The sequence below is a fragment of the Astyanax mexicanus genome, chromosome 7 (assembly GCF_023375975.1).
Source record: "Astyanax mexicanus isolate ESR-SI-001 chromosome 7, AstMex3_surface, whole genome shotgun sequence".
Taxonomy (NCBI): Eukaryota; Metazoa; Chordata; class Actinopteri; order Characiformes; family Acestrorhamphidae; genus Astyanax; species Astyanax mexicanus.
The window spans coordinates 10,950,495-10,971,283 of NC_064414.1; the positions used below are offsets into that span (position 1 = coordinate 10,950,495).

General features: G+C 37.9%; 1 protein-coding gene across 3 annotated transcripts in view; it reads right to left on the bottom strand.

The window, feature by feature from the left end:
- Positions 1 to 20,789, bottom strand: part of zmp:0000000755 (phosphofurin acidic cluster sorting protein 1) — a 95,735-nt gene that overhangs the window by 57,183 nt on the left and 17,763 nt on the right. For 2 of the 3 annotated variants that reach the window (XM_049481691.1, XM_049481694.1), the window contains exons 2-12: positions 17,900 to 17,987; positions 12,569 to 12,658; positions 10,281 to 10,406; positions 8,239 to 8,398; positions 7,139 to 7,230; positions 6,906 to 6,986; positions 5,109 to 5,168; positions 4,383 to 4,531; positions 2,144 to 2,237; positions 1,170 to 1,253; positions 31 to 146 (exon numbers count right to left, since the gene is read on the bottom strand). In XM_049481691.1, coding sequence (XP_049337648.1) covers positions 31 to 146; positions 1,170 to 1,253; positions 2,144 to 2,237; positions 4,383 to 4,531; positions 5,109 to 5,168; positions 6,906 to 6,986; positions 7,139 to 7,230; positions 8,239 to 8,398; positions 10,281 to 10,406; positions 12,569 to 12,658; positions 17,900 to 17,987 — 1,140 coding nt within the window. The remainder of the gene's footprint in view (positions 1 to 30; positions 147 to 1,169; positions 1,254 to 2,143; positions 2,238 to 4,382; positions 4,532 to 5,108; positions 5,169 to 6,905; positions 6,987 to 7,138; positions 7,231 to 8,238; positions 8,399 to 10,280; positions 10,407 to 12,568; positions 12,659 to 17,899; positions 17,988 to 20,789) is intronic. The other variant, XM_049481693.1, reaches the window with a different exon arrangement.

Below are 20,789 nucleotides of genomic sequence, written 5' to 3' on the forward strand. Positions count from 1 at the left end.
TGCTTTCTGTGTGTGTGTGTCTGTCTGTACCTGGGAGACATGTGGTTTTGTGAGTCAGTCTTGCACAGTTTGGCCACGGAGCCGGTCAGGCGCTCAGCACAGAGTTCATCTCCCATCACTAAACCTGAATCCTCCATTTCAGCCTCCTGCAGCACAGCACACACACCATAAACACCACATACATAACATACACCTGCTCAGTCACTGTGTCTACAAGAAGAAATGTTGGTTATCTATACTTTACTGTAGTAATTATTTTTACTTCTACTACTTACATTTACATACAATTATCTGAACTTTCTACTCCATACATAAAATAGCCTCATTACTCCCACTTGATTTTAGCTTGATTTCATTTTGGCTTCTAAAGGTTACACTAGCTGTTGCATTTAAATAATGGAGGTAGAATTACAGTATATTGGGAAAAAACGTGATTGAAAGTTGTCCGTTTTGCTATTAAAACCTATGGGGATGGGTGGGGTTACACAGCTTTCTGCAACCGAACAGCAGGGGGCGCCCGACCTGTGGTGGCTTCACTTTTGAGAGACGATGCTCTGTCCAGCTATATACAGTCTATGGGTGGGACTACAAGCACCAATAGCCTAAAGCTAATTGCTAATTACTTCATAATCAGAAAACCATCTATACAGCATGACATATGAAGCTAATGTTTGAGATCCTGAAAAATGAAGCTGTTTTTGGGAGTGGGAAAAATAATACGCACTGCTTAGACCTACACTTAAATGACACTTTCTGCATGAGCTGAAACTACACAGATGAGGAAAGCTGGTTTAGGGTTAAGCAGTTCTGTAAAATAATTGAGACAAAGTTAATGTTTACCAATATTTTCTTCCTTTAACCTTACATCTGTTCTCCACAAGTTTCACATCAGAATCAGCCACCTTTATTATAACATTATTAAACCTAAAATTACTGTTTCTTGTGTTATTTTGATGCTACACCAGCGTGAGAACAGTCATGTAATGGCTTGATTTCTTGTCCAATAATAATAATCACAGATCATTTTATGGGTGGTCCCAACAATAGGCAGGTTGTTCTTTATTAAAGAGGGAAAGTGGAATAAAAGGACTGTGAGTGTGTATAGTGTGTGTGTTTGTGTGTGTGCATGTGTGTGTGTGTGTGTGTGTGTGTGTAGAGAAAGCTCTAACCGCAGTGCTTGTGTTGATGACCGTGTCTTCTGGTTGTCGTTCCACTGGAGCTTTACTCCTCTCCACAGGGAGGAAACTGCAGCCCTGTGGGAAAACACACACACACACTTACTGCACTGTCCTGCAGGGGGCACCCTTACGACACTCACAACACTGTCCTAAAACCAACACCCTGCTGTTTTACTGCTCCCACACACCCCCTCACCCCCGACTCACACATTCCAAACACCAGCTGAGACTCAAGCTCAGAGGCTTACTATGCTTTCCTGGACTCAGGGTTTTGTGTGTGTGTGTGTGTGTTCTGTTTTCAGCAAGACAGTACACAGTTTATGATCATTACCATCCCATGATAAAAAATTAACAGAACAACTTTATTAAGACCTCAACATGCACAACAACAGAAACTGCCTTTTGCAACTAGAGAAGTTTAGCCCCGCCCATTCCACCTACAGCAGTTTTTAGCCCCTCCCACACAAAGAGAGGTTTGAATTGAAATGAATGAAGATGTTTTGGTTCATAATCCCACCCAGACACTGAAAGTAGAGTAAGTAAATAGAGATACAAGATAAATGTTGGATAGTCTTTTTAGGCACTTTACAGGGGGAGATTTGGGAGGGAATGACTAAAAGCAGTGTACTTAATCACGCTGACCCCCAGCTGCCGTGTTTTGATCTACAGCTGGAATGTGGAATGTGCAGTGTGGTTGGTGTGCATCACTGCTATGTGCATCATCTCTACAATGCCCACATGTCCATGCCAGGAATTCAGACCCTGAGACGGAGCGAGGGTGCGCAGAATAGACCCTGGCTGCACAGTCGGGGAGCTGGGTGTGTAACTGAAGTCCAACATTAAAAATACCCCATCACAGCAGAGGACCCAGAGGGGTGGCGGTAAGGGCCAGAGCTTCTTTTGGTACATGGGGGTACACAGGGTCTATGGGGTAGTGTGTATGGGTGTGTGTGTGTGTCTCTCACCGTGTAGGACGGTTCTTGTTGCTGACTCTTCTGACTGTGTACACTACCCAGTTCAGTCTGAGAACTGGACTGAGACATTCCCTCGAAAAATGGCCTAAACGCAGAGAAACAGCAAATGTGAAACATGACATTTATAAAAACTGTTCTTATATGTGAACCTTTTTAAATTTGGAGTTGATCTTTCTTTCTGCATGAATTTGTCATAAAATGTGATCTGATATGCATCAAAGTCAATGGTACTAACATATAATGTGCCTAAAATAATAATAACACAAACATGTTTATGCTCATTCATATTTTCATTGAGAACAATCATAAAAAACTCATAGTGCTAATGGAAAAAGTGTGTAAATCCTTAAAAAAAAAAAAAAAAAGCTAATTAAAATAAAGTGTTAGCATACATGGGGCCTATCTTACACCATAGGCAAGGGGCATCGCAACGTTCATTCCTATCTTACACCTCGTGTACAGTCTTCACAGTTTTCACACCTTGTGCCCACACCATTAAAACGGTGTCAGATTTTAGGAATAAATCTACACTGATGGGCGTGGTGATCTGGAAGAGAGATGTGTTCAGGTAAATTTCTGCCCTGTTGCTGTTTTGGTGGCAGAAAACACAGGTGCTCCACTGACTGAAATGATCCTAGACAACAGTCAGTTGTCAGAGTTCATTCCTATCTCAGCTACGCAGGTGTGCCATGCGCCCAGTGTGTGTACAGCCCCGCTCGTTAAACACGCACAAACACACACGGACGTGCTGCAGAGTGCAAACCTGACTTTTACCTCAATAATAAACAGAATAAAGGATAAAATAACATTGCTATTCCCTTACATGAGCTGCTGATGTACCTTTAAAGTGCCGCGCTGTTAAGTCAGAGCACACTTGCGTCTTAAAGGGAATGGCAACTGGCACACTGATTGGTTTATTTCAGATTACGCCCAAAACACACCAATGATTAATTAAGAGAATTGGTTCATGCCTTTTGTGTGTATTTTTTGAGCCCTCACGACACCAAAGACACACCGACAGGCCCAAACTCAAACTGATGTGTCGCCTATAGGTAGCTAAAATAGGGCCTAGAGTCTTGCTAGTATATAGGGTGTGGACTAGAGCTAATCTTACTGATAAAAAAAATATATATATATATATATTCTACAGGATAATGTGAGTGTGTCTGTCTATCAACTGAAACACTGTAGAATTTGGGTGATGCTCCATTGTTTTGGGTAATTTCTCCTGTTGTAAGTCCTGTTGTAAGAATGGCTAAAGAAAAACAAAATCTGCCTCTTAAAGTGGCTCAGATCTCTGATTCTAAGGACTGACTTGAAGAGTGTCATAGGAATATGACAAAGCTTTAGCAAATCTGCCAGAAAGAATGGACTAAAATTCCTCCTGAGTGATGTACAGGTCTGATCCACGGCTAAAGGAAATGCCTGGTTAGGGTTATTGCTGGGGGCAACTGTCTATTGATTCTATTGAGTATTGAAAGATTGTATTCAATAAAAAACACAGGATCATCTTTTTTGTTATTATTCTTAGGTACATTATATTTGTCAACACTCGTGATTTGGATGAAGATCACATCACATTTAAAGACAATTTAATGCAAAAACAAAAAAAATAATAAAATAAATTCCAAAGGGTTCACATACTTTTTCTTGCCTCTGAATATACAGTTCTGGAAAAAAATAAAGAGACCACTTCAGTTTCTCAATCAGTTTCTCTGATTTTGCTAATAATAGGCATATGTTTGAATGAAATGAACATTGTTGTTTTATTCTATAACTATGGACAACATTTCTTCCAAATTCCAAATAAAAAAATATATTTATTTTTTAGCATTAGCATTTGTTTGCAGAAAATGAGAAATGGCTGAAATGACAAAAAAGATGCAAAACTTTCAGACCTCAAATAATGCAAAGAAAACAAGTTCATATTCATAAAGATTTAGAAGTTTAGCAACCAATATTTGGTGGAATAACCCTGTTTTTTAATCACAGTTTTCATGCATCTTGGCATGTTCTCCTCCACCAGTTTTACACACTGCTTTTGGATAACTTTAAGCCATTCAAATGCAGGCAGTTCAGTTTGGTTTGGTGGCTTGTGATCATCCATCTTCCTCTTGATTATATTCCAGAGGATTTCAATTTGGTAAAATCAAGAATCTAACTGGTCTCTTATTTTTTTTACAGAGCTGTATATGTGTGTGCATGTGTGTGTGTGTGTGTGTATGCATACTTTAGTGTTGGTTTGGGAGTGCTTAACAGGCTCTCGTTGTCCTCCAGGTCAGGCCCACTATCACTGTGGTTGTGCTCCTCCAGGCTGTCATACAACAGATCCAAATCCTCCACCTCCTGCGTCTGATCCACTGGGTCTGAGTCCAGGACCTTAAAAAGCAGTCATCAAACAGATCAAGTTACGACAAATACGAACATCCTAAGAACCAAACCAATTTACAGCCCAATGAATTATTACCTACTTACATGACTGACTACCTAACAGACCAATTAACTGCCCAACACATTTACTAACAAACTTACTTACTTACAAACTTAAATAAATGTACCAACTATGTAACTACACTCATTATCCATAAGAAACATGCACCCAGAAGGCACAGTCTTTGGAAACGATGACATGGTTTGAAGGGCTGCTGTCCTAAATTGTGCAGCCATCTGGTGCTGCTACTGACAGCATGACTCATGAGTATCACTGCTTGCTGAATGACTGGAGTCGTGATTGTTTGGTCATTTTAAATATTGCTTATAACACTTAATGCCTGTACTTCCATTTGGAAGAAAAATGTATGTAAAGCTATCACATTTTCACTCATAAGTTAATTCAACTTGTAGGGTGGATTCAACTCAAATTCAAATTCATTTAATGAATTGAACTAAATGATTAAATTCTGAATTTTGCACAGCTGTGTTGGCATTCATGTCATATTGTCCTCAGATTACTCACCTCATCTGTCACCTTGAACCTCTTCAGCAAGGCTACAAACTTCTGCTTGAAGTTCGGCTGCTGTGGACGAGAATAGTGGTGAGTTTTATTAAGAGAAGTTAAGAGAGTTGATTCAGAATGAAAGATGCTACGTAAGCATCACTTTTAAGAGTCTTAAATAAAATTGTGTTTTTTCCAAGCCCGGTGAAAGAACATTTAGTGTTCAAGATTTGATATTGATTATGTTGAACGTACAAACAACTACTGAGCAAAATGAGCAGTTTGAACTGTAGTCAGTGAAATTTTTGGTTTATTTTGATTCTACGTTATTATTTGTAATATTAAAAATGGCAAAAATGGCAAAAATGGCTTAAACCTGGAAAAAAAACAGTTTTGTGTGGACTTTTTAAGAGGGATCTGGCAACACAGTAGCGATAGCAGCGAGTGTGGTGGCTGAGCAGTGAGAGCAACTCTCAGCAGAAGAGGAAAATTCGGGCATTTGCATAGAAGGTGCTTCTGCTACTTTTAAGTTGTATGTCCGGCTGCATTTTGGCTCCAGTGGAAACAATAAACGGTAACAAAGTAAATACTGTAAGTAAATCCTACACGTGACTGTTTCATAGGCAGTTGTACTAATCCCTTAGCTCTGTACTGTATTAAAAAAAGTTCAGTCTCTGTTTGCACTTCAAGCATTGTCTTAATATGACTGGTTATGGTTATGCATAGTTAAATTACAAGTGATTTAGGAGAAAAAAACCCAAACCATAGGCTTAATATGACTGTTTGTGTTTTGCACTTATTGTTTGCACTATATAAGACCTTCAAAAGTTTTATTTTTATTTTTTATTCTTATTCTTATTTCTATTTCTTATAGATTCAATGTGTGAGAGAAACCAGTCTGTTAAATTTTCATTATATAATTTTGTCAAATAAAACTCTTTTTATTTTATTCTTCAAGCCATTTCTCACGTTTTCTTTAAAAGTTTATTTTTAAATCTCATCTCGTCTCGTTCTTGTAAACCCAGTATCGTGTCTTGTCTTGTATCGTGATATTAGTGTCTCGTCACACCCCTACTTGTGATAAAACTGTAATTCTAAATAACAAATAATAATAATAATTTAAAGTCAAATGGGCACTGGATGTTAATCTACACAGATTTCTCTCCTGAAAACTGTTTATTCAGGTGAGTAAAACGCTTCTGTTTATTTACAGTAAGCTTAGATTTTTACTAAAGCAAATGCCGCCCAATAGAGGTACACTAAGGAACCCTGAGTGTTCCGGTAAGCCAGGGCAATATCAGCTAGCAGTTGTCTTCTGTAGCTTGTTTTAACATGGTACACGGTGTTTAACACAGGCCGATATGCTCGCCACTGAACGTTGAAAATGCTAGCGCTTAGCGTGGTTAGGGGGTAATGCTAATGCTGCTCCAGCAGTGCTAGCCTGCGAAAAACATGGTACTAGCTTTGCACAAATCGGATCTTGAAAAAGTAAAATATTTACACTTCCCCGTGCAAACAGTTCTGTCTCCGTTAGCTGAAAGAAATTAATGAATGTACCAGGAATTATCAGCCATTAATAAAAGCCATTAATAATGTTGTTATTTCTGCTTAGATTTGTCTGCAGAAATTTGGAAATTGTGAATGGCAATGAACAAAAATAAAAGCCAAGTTGTATGTATTTTATCTGTGGCATCTTCAGTGGTTTTAAGGTCTTTTAAAAGATAAACAAATTTACGAGTTACATGACTTTTTAAGGATCTGCAGACACCGTGCTTAATACGGCCTTCAGTATCTGCAGTAAAAAGCTGATCTCCTAACCCGAGTCATGGAGGTGGTTCGGATCATCTTCCGTCGAGATTTCTTTGGCTTCCGGACGTCATCGTCATCATCGTAGAGATCCTGGAAGCAACAGCACAGAATGCCTTACTGTGTGTGTGTGTGTGTGTTTGGTTCATAGCAGTAATCAGGGTGTTGGGTGTCTGAGTGTTGAGATTTATATCATATGACGTGTGTGTGTGTGTGTGTGTGTGTTGGCAGGTGTGTTTTCTCACCTGTCCGTGCACTGCGTCATCACTGGCCTCCTGCTCTGAAGAGTAGCTGTCGTCATCCTCCTCCGAATAATTATCCATATCAGGGGACCGATCTGCAACAGACAGACACACACACACACACACACACACACACACACAGGTCAGAGAGCAATGAACACACGCGTCTTACATAAGCAGACCTGTAACTCAACTCTCGATAAACACATGCCTTCCAGCCGGACAAACTTAGAGCTGACCTTTAACATGTCCACTTTTAAACTTTTACTGCTGTATAAGTTAGAGGCTGCTGTGTAGTATTTCAATGTATACAGTTCATACATTATTACAATTCAGCACATTATTAAAAAATAGAGATACTTACATGTATATCTAATATAAAAATCAGGATAATATTAGCCTACATAATAACTGTTTAAAAGACAGTTTTGCACTTCTTGGCTGGATTTTCTCAGTCAGTTTTATGAGGTTGAGTCACCTGGAATGGCCTTTAGTTAACAGCTGTGCTGAACTTGTCAAGGGTTACTTGAATTACTTAAATTCCATGCCCTCTTAATGTGTTTGAGAGCATCCATTGTAAAGTTGTAAAGAGGTAGAGCCGGTATACAGTGAATAGCTCTATTTGAGTAATGTTCTAATCCATATTACGGCGAGAACGCTTTCCATTAAAAGTCCATCAAAAACGTTAGGATGAAACGGGCTCTCATCAGGACCACCCAGGAAAGAAAGAGCAGATTTTCTTCTGTTATTCAGGATAAATTCATTCAAGTTACCAGCCTCAGAAATTGCAAGTTAACAGCTCCCAGATAAGAGCACCTAAATGCTTCAGAGTATGTTTCTGCATGATTCCTTATGTGTTCCGTCATAGTCTCGATCACTTCAGTATTCACTTACAATGAAGAAAAAAAAAAAAACTTTGAAAGAATGTGTGTCCAAATTTTTGACAAGGAATGTACATATAATAGATATAGATCATGTTATTAATACACACTGATATTTGGACATTTAGGCCTTACTATACTACTATACATAAATGTAGTACAACGCAGCACAAAACAGAACAAAAACAACAGACAGAGAGAGAGAGAGAGATGTATTCCCACCATTGTTTTTGTTCTTGTGTCTGCCCTGACCGCCGTCCTCGTGGTCAATTGGCTGGCTGGAAAGAGAGAACACACTGATCTCCGCCACACGTGCTTGAACGTCCTTCATGTTACTATGGAGACCCAGGATCTGACCTCCATCTGTGGGGTACTGCATCACCTACGCACAAACAAACAAAAACACAAACAATGAACTCTACACTGACCTTCATCAGACTTCTAACACTTTATTAAACAGGAGATCCAGTAATGTTGGGTTTCAGTAAGTGTCTGAATACAATCAAAAGCATTCAGTCTCATGAGACCAGCACTGCATATTTAAGCGCTGCATTTAAATTTTTCTATACTGGAACCAATAAGATACTTTTAATTCCCAAACAATACTTTTTTTTCTATTTTTTTAAATTGTAACCAAAAAAATTTTTTTTTGGTTCAGTTTTAGGAGTTCTTTTCAAAATATATCAGCATTATATTGACACAATTAATTACAATTATATTAGTGGTGTCAATTACTTAAAAATGTATTATATTCATGTTTCTTTTTTATGCTGATAGCTCCCTGTATTTTTGAGAGGGGGCAGTAATAATTGTGTAGTAGGGTTTAGGTCAGGTAGACTAGATCTATTTTACTGTATTTTAATATTTCAGAGAGAGAGAGAGATGGGGGAGACAGAGCGATTGAGTAAGAGACAGATTGAGAGATAAGCAAGACAGAGTGAGTGAAAGACAGAGGGGGTGAGTGAGAGAGAGACAGCGCAATTTAGTGAGAGACAGAGCGAGCAAAAGAGAGGGAGAGACAGCACGATTCAGCGATAGAGAGTGTGAGAGCAGGCAGACGAGTGCCTGAGATTTTACCACAGTGCCGGTGTGCCGACAATTTAAATGATCACCGTGAGCATGCTCACTGCGTTACTGCATGCACTCACTTTATACATCAAGAATCAAAAACAGGCACAAAGTTATTTTCAAACGTTCTGTACTCGGTAGTAGCGAAACATTTCAGTCTGAAAGCTAGCCCAATATCTAATGTTCCCACTGATGTTCACAACTCAGAACATTTTAAATTTGAACAGTTTGAAATTAAGGCTTTTTGGCAGCCGTGATAAATATAAAAGCAGACTTCGTGCTTCAAATTTTTCCTCGTTTCAGGCGGATTAGTTTCTCTCTCGTTTTCTGGCGTTCACAGACATATTCTGTCTCTTTCCAGCTTCTGCCAGAGTGTCTGTATGTTAGTTTGTAAAGAATAAACCAGTAGTCCTTGTAGAACTGTTAGAACTAAAGGGTCAGAAAGCAGGTCGCAGTTCTCGCGAGCGTTGGTCGTGGCCGCCTCTAAAAACTTACAGTCTGGTTTGAGCTCAGAGGAGCTCCGGCACAGACACGAGAGCACCGCTATTCCTCCTATTACACCTCAATGCAGCGCTGCAGTGAGTTTCAAGCTGTAATTTTACTTCTTTAAAAAGATAAAAAATCAAGAAAATCCTACCTAGTGCTGCTTTAAGAGTGAAATACAAAGAGAACAAATAATACTAAAAAGGAAATACTAATGAACAAACTAATAATAGAGAAATAATACAGACTTATTAATTTTTCATTTACAATTTTAATAAAAGAATAAAAAAACGTATTTCCCTCTCAGCAAAATTATTACAAAAAACATCCTCACCATAGAAGAAATTGAAAACAATTCTGATCAAAACTTTAAAGTAATATTGATTGTTAATGTTTACATCTTAGTTAAAGACACATTTAAGAAGAATTTCCTAAAAAAAAAAAATAACATCATCAATTTCAAATATCATCAATATCAAAATGTTAAAATATCCTGCAGAATCTGTCTAGTGCTCATAAATGTTTAGATGTGCAGTAAAACATGCATTGGATCGGAAGCCTCAGCAATAGGAAACACAAATCAGGAGCATAAATAAATAAATAAATATAAAAATGTCATATTAGTCGACTATTAAAATAGACATTAGTTGTAGCCCTAATTTATACACAACAACCTACAGTCTTTCAGCTCCTTTCTGAAACAGTGCTCTCACCTCAGCCATGTTAATAACTCCCAGAGCGAGTGTTTTGTAGCCAAGAATGGTCCGGTTTTTGTAGCGTTTCCGTCTCTGAAGCATGATCTGAAGCCGGTTAGCGTCTCTCTTTAGAAAGTGAGGGTACTGCAATCACAACACAACCAGACATTTTTTTAGGGTTACTGACAGACATAATAAATATGTTATTTAACACTGTATTCGTTCAGTGAACTAGAAGTGGGCGTGGCCTAAATCTGACACTTGAACAAGATTATGAAATATACACAGTTCCAGTCGAAAGTTTGGACACAATTTCTCATTCAGTTCTTTTCTTTATTTCTTTATTTAATTTATTTTCTATATTGTATGTTAATATTTAAGACATGAAAAAATAGGGACACATATAGTATTACATAGTAAACAAAAAGGTGTGCTGAGAAACTATTGTTCAGTACCTCCAGGAACTCCTTCAAGAAGCTGAGAAAACCAGGTGACTCTTCCTCATGAAGACACTCAGATTAAAATACCAAGAGTGTGCAGATCTGTCCTCAAGTTAAAAAGTAGATACATTTTTTGTTTACTAAATAATTCCATGTGTTCCTGTATATCTTTAATGTCTTTAATATTACATTTACAATGTAAAAACCATAAAAAGAAAAAAAAATCATTGAATGAGAGAAGGTGTGTCCAAACTTTTGACTGGTACTATATATTTATTAGATATATTATTATATATATTAAAAAGTAGATTTTTTTTGTTTACTAAATAATTCCATGTTTTCCTGTATATCTTTAATGTCTTTAATATTATATTTACAATGTAAAAACCATAAAAAGAAAGAAACAATTCATTGAATGAGAGAAGGTGTGTCCAAACGTTTGAATGGTACTATATATTTATTAGTGCTGTCCAAGTTAACATATACAATTTAACTGAAAACTTGATTGTGTATTTTTTTTTTTTTTTTTTGAAAATTCATCTAAGATGCTCTAATCTTCGCCTACTGAGGGCTGAGGGTGTCTCGTGTGTCTGTCATCTGCCTCTCATCTATTACTGGTGGACTCTGCCTATGTTTTGTGTTAAACTGACCAATGGACATTCAGGAAATCACTATACATGCAAGTAAATGCACATTACATCAGAACTAGTACCAGTATAAACATTTTGGTAACACTTTCTACAAATGTCATCTCTTTTAGACTCTATAAACACATTCATAACTTATTATAATGCATTCATAAGGCATTACAAACATGGCTATAGATATTTATAAAACTGCATAACAGATTAAAGCCATGTTTATATTGCATTATGAATTTTGACCATAATACATTATAAGCTGTACTTATAATATGTATGTTTAAATAGTATACATATATCATTAATAACCTAGTCCCACAATTAAAAAGGCTGTCAATTTACTTGGAGCACACAAAGGCCTGCTATAATACACTATAAGTGACTATAACTAATATTATATTTAAGAAAATAGTGATTAATCATGAGAACTGGGCCATTAATTACGAGGTTGTGGGTTTAATACCTGGGGGTTGGTGGGCCGCCGATAGATCTCCACAGATCTCATATGCATCTAAATTAGAAATCTCAGCTTTGACTCTTTAAACCTCTGAAGTATCTCACGTCATTTTTGTTTAATTCTACAGGGGTTGGACAATGAAACTGAAACACCTGGTTTTAGACTACAATAATTTATTGTCCTGACGGACAGTTCTGGTGGAAACAGGATGAGGTGCACATTGAATTCTGCCGTGATTTTGGCAGCCGTGGTTTTATGTTTTTTTGGATACAATCCGGGTTAGCACCCGAACATCCCTTTCAGACAGCTTCCTCTTGCGTCCACAGTTAATCCTGTTGGATGTGGTTGGTCCTTCTTGGTGGTATGCTGACATTACCCTGGATACCGTGGCTCTTAATACATCACAAAGACTTGCTGTCTTGGTCACAGATGCAACAGCAAGACGTGCACCAACAATTCGTCCTCTTTAGAACTCTGGTATGTCACCCATAATGTTGTGTGCATTGCAATATTTTGAGCAAAACTGTGCTCTTACCCTGCTAATTGAACCTTCACCCTGTGCTTTTACTGGTGCAATGAGCAATTAATTAAATTTGGCCAGCAGGCTGCTCCAATTTAGCCATGAAACCTCCCACATTAAAATGACAGGTGTTTCAGTTTCATTGTCCAACCCCTGTATTTTATGAACATATGAACAATATATTTTTTTTTCTCTGAAATGTTTTGAAGTGACAGAGGCAATATGTGATGAGAGATCTGTTTCTGTACCTGCAGAGAGAAGGTGAGCTCTAGATCTGTTTCCATGAGACCGCTGGGAGGAAGCATGTACTCATTCGATCTCAGCACACGTTTGGAGCCCTGTTGAATATAAAAAAAATATATGCACATCTTTATATTATGTACATTATGAGATATTTAATGTGGCCTTCTTATACCTATGCCCCCCATCAGACTTGTCCATATGCAGGTATACATTATACATCCACTTCTTATCCAAAGCTGCTCTATTCACTATTTAGTGCAGCACTCTGGGTTCTGCCTTTGCAGTAGTTTTAAAAAACACTGCGCAGACATTTCAATGCACTATAACAAGAATCGGACAAGAAGTAGTGCACAATGTACCCTAGCAGACTGTCAGGAATGACCCAGGCAGGGAGACGAGGAGGCGGACACAAGTGCAGGTAGGGACGAAACAAATAATTTAATAAATATATATATATCAATAACAAAGATAAACAAATAACAAAGAACACGTAATAATAAAGTAAACCAAAACAAGCGAGAGGAACTAGTGAACATAAACTAAACAAACAAGAAGTACTAAATATATATACATATATATATATAAACAGGGAGTAAATAAACAAAGAAACAAACAAAGCTAAGAACATAAACAAGGAATAAACAAGAAACTAGAAACTACCAAAAATAACCAAGAAATAACCAAAACTAAACAGGGCAGGGATATATATACAAGGGAATAAACTAATAAACACAAAGCAGGGGTATCTACAAGGAGCCAAGGAAGACGGAAATAAACAAGAAACTAGAAACATGAACAAGTGATAAACATAGAAACTACGACGTGAAGAACAGAGGCTATGAAACACTGAGAAACTATGAAACACAGAGAGAGACGAAACAACAGGGGAAGGTGCAAAGACCGACGGAGACAAAGTGGCAGAGGAGGGCTATTTAAAGAAACAGGAAACACACTATAATTAGAAACACCTGGGGAAGGGGCGGAGCTACAAATGAGACACAGGTGGAAAAGTACTGAGACGGGAGACACAGGGGAGCACAGGTCACGTGGGGAAGACACACAGAGACACGAGACGAGGCCAAGACGTGACACAGACAATGAATACCCATAATTCATTGCCTTGTTTGCTTTGAAGACTTGTGTGCAGCTTCCCTGAGGAAGATTGATGTTTAGCGTGTTTATGCAACACAAGCTGCTGCTGCACAGTAATGAGCTCTCATGCATAATGAGATGTCCGAAATTTGTTTACTACTTTGTGGAATTCTCTACCCTGTAATAGTGCTCTGTGCACCGATCTGAATATTCACAAAGTCTTCAACAAACCAAAATACTCTGTGAAGCATTTGGGTGCTCTTATCTGGGGTTGTTAATACAATATTTTTTTTTTTTTACTGAGCAGCAAAAAAAGTTTAAGATTTTTTATTATTATTATTTTTTAAATTGCACATGATATTACACATCCTGCAATGTGACTATTGCATATGTGACTACATGATGCCAATGCTGAAGCAATATATTGTACAGCACTACTGTTTGTTGGCAAGACCTTGGCCATACAATTCGTATCATTATACAGAGGTTCGATATGATCTTTTTTATCTCTGAATAAAAGATAATTTTACTATTATGCAGTGCTGCATTCCTTTTTCACCAAGATCTTGCAGCATTGATGATAGTAGAGTCTGACCACTGCACAAAGCAGCTCTTCTCCATCCAGCACATCCCAAAGATTCTCAATAAGGTTAAGGTCTGGACTCTGCGGTGAACAATCCATGCCCCATGAATCCTGATATTGTCATCTTGGAATATGTCCGTGTCATCAGGGAAGAAAAAATCCACTGATGGAATAACTTTGTCTATATTCAGTATATTCAGGTAGTCAGCTGACCTCATTCTTTCAGCACATACTGTTGCTGAACCTAAACCTGCAGACCAACTGCAGCATCAACCCCACATCATTTACTTACTTAAATCCAGGTGGAGAGTTTTTTTTTTTGGTCAGCCAGTGTAGTTAAACTAATAATTAAAAATCAATACTGTTTTCAAAAATCAATACACTATTTCAAAACATAATATCGCAATACAATATCAATATTTTTATACAACCCTGGCTTGAATGGATCTTTGCCTGGTTAAAGTGTTTCTTGCATGTGTTAAAATCTCTACAGTAGAGCTAAGCTTTTTCACAGATCATTTTCTCAGAGCTGCATGTTTGTAAATATATATACTCTGCTCTGTGTTGTAGACTGGTGAAGGATAAAGGTAATAGTCTGCAGTATTAGTCTGACCGCACCTTTAAGGATGTGCACCCTCTGTCCTTTTCTGAGCTACTGGTCTGCAGACGAGACCACACAGCTGATCCCTGCGGTCATCTTCCCTCAGCCTTTACCCTGAACAGCCCCGCAGAGCTGGAGCTGCTATAATAGTGTTCACTTACTGCACTGCTTATTAACGCCAGTGTTTCTCTACCCTGCTCGAGGAAGCACACTGCACTGCACATTTTAGTGCTTACTCTGCTCCTAACAATCCTGATCCAGCTAATCGGTTCATTAACAAACACTTTCAGAGTTGCAGGGGGTGTGATTAGCAGAGAATTCACTAAAATGTGTGCTAAAAGGAAGAACACAAATGTCACCAAACTTCCAAGCATAAACAAATCGCTAGTAGTTTATCTAAGCAGCTAGCTAGCTATATTTAACTTTCCACCTTAAATGGTGCAATGGAGTAAGTTGGAAGGGAAAAATACAATAAATTAAGGAATGGACTATAATAATTTATGGTTGTACCACCTGCTCTCTTTCTAAAGACATATGATGACCTAAAGGTAACTAGTTAACCATATATATATATATATATATATATATATATATATATATATATATATATATATATATATATATATATCTGTATTGGGTGCTTTAAGGGTTGTCTCAATTCTTTAGGGGGGGGGGGGGGGGGGGGGGATTTTATTTCTTTCCATTGTAACTGTGTTCCAAAGTTACACACAAGGGCTAGGGGTACAACAAAGAAATGGGATTGGGCCCAAATGTCCAAACACTGGGCCACCACTACCTTTCCTATTCTATCCTATTACAGTACCAAGCTGGAGCTGTGTAAGATTTTCACAACCACACACTCTTACACTAATGTTTGTAAAAACATAAAATGTATACACATGCCAAAACGCCAGAACAACACATGAATTCAGTGATTAAGAGATGTTTTAAGATAAGATAAGATAAGACAAGACAGCACTTTAATGATCCTGAAGGAAATTGCAGTGTCACAGTACTGAACATACGGCACACATGATCAAACATACATTAAGAAAATAAAAACAACAAACGTTAAAGAGCTATTAGCACACAAAAAAACATAAATAAAAATAAGCATGGCTAATGAGGGTATTTTAAGTGTATTCAAAGGCAGCATATGTATTATTGCAGTTGGAAAATAAATAAATGTTATTACTAGGAGCAACAGTAACATGGGAGTGAAACTTTCTCAAAAACAGCAGGTCAGATAAAAATAATAACAGTAAAATACTTGTTAAATAAAATGAGTGCCATAGATAATAACACACAATAATAATAATAGAATAAAATGAAATAGTAGGTTTAGATCAGCATAGTTCAGAAAATAAGAGATCAGTAGTGTCCCTACAATAAGGAGACTCATTATAGAGATTAATAGCTGTGGGAAGAAAATTTCTCACATGGCGCTCTTTAGTCCAAAACAGCTGTAGCAATATGCCAATACTTTTGTCCATATAGTAGTGTATGTCTTATGGAATACCAATTAAAAGCATTTATGTAAAAAAAAATAGGAAAAATATGTAAATTGTGTGAAATATAAAATATAAAAGACAAATAAATACAGAGAAAAATGTAGAATTTTGTTTGGGACAAAGACAGAAACCCTACTCCAGCATTCTTCAACCGTTTCTGATCAGGGTGTGGACAGCTAAAACATCATACAGAGACACACACACACACACACACACACACACACACACACAAACACCCCTGAGTCCTCTGAAACTGTGAGGAGCTGGTGAATATTAGATGCAGATGTGTTCGATTAGGGTCACAACGAAATCCTGCAGGAATGCAGTACAGCTGTGCACGCTTTACAGCTTTCATTTACACAGGCTTATGCAAAGGTTTGTGCACGCCTGTTTAAAAGTACACGTGTTGTTGATGTGTAAACGAGTAAACAAATCCTCTTCAGCAAACAAACTAATATTTTCCAGGGAGGAATCTCCAGTTACCTCGCAAGCTAATAGAATTATAAATTGTGCATTTAACTGAAGGAATTCTGTGGGAAATGTGTGAGAAGTTCTCTCACAGATTTGATCAATAAAGTTATATAAATATAAATCCATGTGTAATATAAGGAATGGAGAAAATCATTATTCTCACACACACAGACACAGACACACAGACACACAGACACACACACACAGGTGTTCAGGTGTGTACAAGTTGAACTGTTGTGTAAAAGATAGAGTGTGCATTTGTGTAAGCTGGCTTCTGAGAGAGAGCGGAACTGATGAAAGGATTTAGAGTCTCAGGGAGGGATTTAACCCAGCGGGACACATTTGTGATGATCTTTACGAAAGATTCTTAATTTTACACAAGCAGAATAAAACACTCAGGTTATTACATCACCGTGAACCTGTGGATTAAACCGGATTATCCTCTCAGACTGTTTACACCCTTTCTTTATTTCACACCTTAATCCGTGCGGCAACATCACTCAAACCAGCTTTTGGCTCTCACCAAAGTTTATTTATAAGTGTCTGTTAGGGTGAATCAAAGTAAAGTAATTTCTGAGGCTAGCTCTGTGACGACTTTCCCTGTGGCTGTGTTTACATGAGTTCAGAGATATCAACACATGGGCTTGTAAACGATATTTGGATCATTGATTCAAATTTGCACTCAATTTGTGAACCGATTTACTCAATGAGTCGACCCTACACTCCCATTGTGTAGTCCTTAAAGCGCCACAAGCACCACACAGATCACATGAAGGTTCACAAAATATTAGCAAATTTTAAAAATAAGACTTTAAATGTCTCCCAGACTCAAGATCATACTTTTGTTATCATGACAACACCATTAGTTAAAGTTTGTTACTATGCACAATAAAAAATTAAGAAATAAAATTTATCCATAAAAGGAAACCAACTGGTCTGTTACTTTTAACTGATTTCTATTTTTTTGCTTTATCCAAAATGCTTTATCCAATAACTCAATCACCCAAGAAATTACTCAATACTCAATTACCACAATATTCAAGAGCTGCAGCCCTAATTGTCTGTGTGGGTCAATTACCTGTATTTTAACAGCGATGACGACAGAGTTCAGTTCTTTATCCAGCTCCCTCAGAACAATCAACCTCTTCAGGGTCAGACTGCACAACCTGAAGAAAGAAAAAGACAGACATGCATCTTTTTACCTTTTGTTTTTTGAAAAACATGTCACTTTTACTCTCCACCACTGTTTTTATCAAAGATCAGCTGACTGACAAAAGTTCCTACATCTGCGCAAACGTGGATTTTAATCCTATTTTTTGGTAACTTCCAGCTCTTCAGAGAACCCAAGGATCTAACAAAACCCCAGCACTACATTTCATATCCATACACACATGCGCACACACACACGCGCGCACACACACGCGCGCACACACACACACGACCTGATTTTGGCCATAGGTTAATAAAGATTAGCCCCTGAGTGGCCAAGTAGCCCCCTCAGAGTAATAGATCTCAGAGTGGAACTGCCACAGCATTAAAGATGGAGCAGAAAACTCATTTCACTCCAGTAAAATCAGTGACAAAAGGGATCAGTTTTCATCTTGCTCCATTTTAGAGGTCCTTAATTTCATTCTGGGGGTTAAACGAGCAAAACTAAATTTATTACTCCGAGTTACGCAGGATTTCATACCAAACCCACTTCCACTTGGCAGAAAAGCCTCCAGGACTCCCTTAGCTCTGTGTAATTCGACCCTTAGGCATTTCCTTGTTGCTGCAGAGCATTTGGTTGAGATGTTTTAGCTGCGCAGCTCAGCTCAACATAAACAGACGAGAGTATCAGTAATACTCACACAGCAGCGCAGGACTGAATCCATCACAAAATTACAATAAGATAATTCTGCTTTATTTCTGTAAAACTTAGAACTCAAAGAATCTTAATGACTAATGTCTGTATAAAAACCAGGGTGTCCAAACACAATTATAGTTGGGTGCAAGTGTTTGGGCACCCCTGTTCATCTTTAAATAACATAAGCTGTTGAAAAATACTTTAATTAAAAAAAGCTGATAAGTCAGGCCTAGCACTAATATGTTCTTATACTCATACTAGTTTATCAACTAGAGTAGTTTTTGGAGTTTTCTAATGTCCGTGAAAAACAGCCTTTGCCATAAAACATTTTAATATGCAGAATTAGGCCTGGACAATAATTCGATATCGGTATTTATTGCGATAAGAAATGTTTCAATAACGGTGATATCATTTTTGTGGTATATCGATATGTATTATTTACACGGACAGGCATTTTTACTGGTGTAAGCTCGCCCCAGAGCTGAACACAGTCTCCGTAGCTGAGCTATGTCTGTGCGTGATGACGTAATCACACAGGCTAGGCTAGGTTAGATTTGGCTAGGCTAGGCTTGGGGTCCGCTCCGCTACGCATCTAAATTGCCTGCTGGAGCCAAACGGAGCCGGGACGAGCGGATTCAAGGTTTGGGTAAGCTAGGTTCACATCTGAAATTTTCCGCACTGAAGCGGAACGGAATCAAGCCGAGCCTAGCCTAGCCTAGCCTCGGGTCCGCTCGGGCAGCGGTCAGCCGCAGGTCCACTCGGGCAGCGGTCAACCTCGGGTCCGCTCGGGCAGCGGTCATGTATAATTTTTTTAATATAATATGATTTTATACCCTGAAATATTGTGCCATATCATCAACCCCTAATTATCACATCAGGGAACTATTTTTTTGCTGTTTGTAGCAAAAGAAAAATTCACACTGTTCTCATTTCCCATTTTATATCTACTAGAGACAGATTATATCTGTCCAGTATTATTTATTTTATTTCTGTCCTGGATATATAGATATTTGGAGTGCATTATTAGTGTCATGACATTCTGGATCTTTGACTTCTGTTACAAATCTCAATCTCAAAATCTCAGTTTATATCTCATATTATAACGTATGCAAATCATTGAAATCATTTTTTAAATTCAGTGTTTTGTCATATTGCCAAGAGTATTGTTATCACAAAAATACCATGAAATATTATATTTAATATTTAAATATTTATATTCATTATTATTATATTTAGGCATCTATTAGGTAGTTAAGTTGCTAACACTATACTAACTGTCACTAGTTAAGACATTATTATTGTAAACAGGGCTCAGAGTGCTCCGGCAGACTAAGGCACTGCCATTATGATCTGAAGATTGGCGGTTCGAATCCTGGATCATGCTGGTTGCCATCAGCAGCCGGAGTCTAAGAGAGAGAGCACATTTGGCTTTACTCTCTCTTTGAGTGAGTAGATAGCACTCTCTCTCCTCATCACTCCCAAGGTAATGTTGGTCAGCACAGGCATCTGTTAGCTGATGTGTCAGAGCTGGGTTGCTGCGCTTTCCTCCGTGTGCCCTGTGATGCAACTCAGCAATGCTACATCAGCGGCAGTTTGAAAAGAAATGGTGTCCGTCCTAGTGTTGGGAACAGTTGGGTAATTGGTCTTGCAAATTGGATGAAATTAGAAATAAAATTTTATAAAAAGAAATGTTGTAAATAAAAATAAACTGAATTTAATTAACAAAAAAATCTGTAATAATTAATAAATGTCTTAACTAGTATCAACAGATACTTGTAGTTTAGGTATTGGTAGTCGTGTCCTTATTTTCACTTAGAAAATTAGCAATGCATATCATTTGTAGAATCGCAAGATGTTTGCACACATCTGCACCGTCAGCTCTGTGTGCTCTGGTCTCTAGTTTGCAGATGTATTAGAGAAAGTGTCTCGAGTGTGCTGGGTTTGTGGCTCCAAAACAGCTGATGTTTACTGAAACTGCAGCTGATGATAAATCATTCAAACACATACACACCACACACGCACACACACAAATATGCATTCCTTTACCCCACAAGGTTTTGTCAGAAGCAAATTGCTTCCAGAAAGTGCATCCACTTCTCATGGCTGACCCACTTTCCCATCG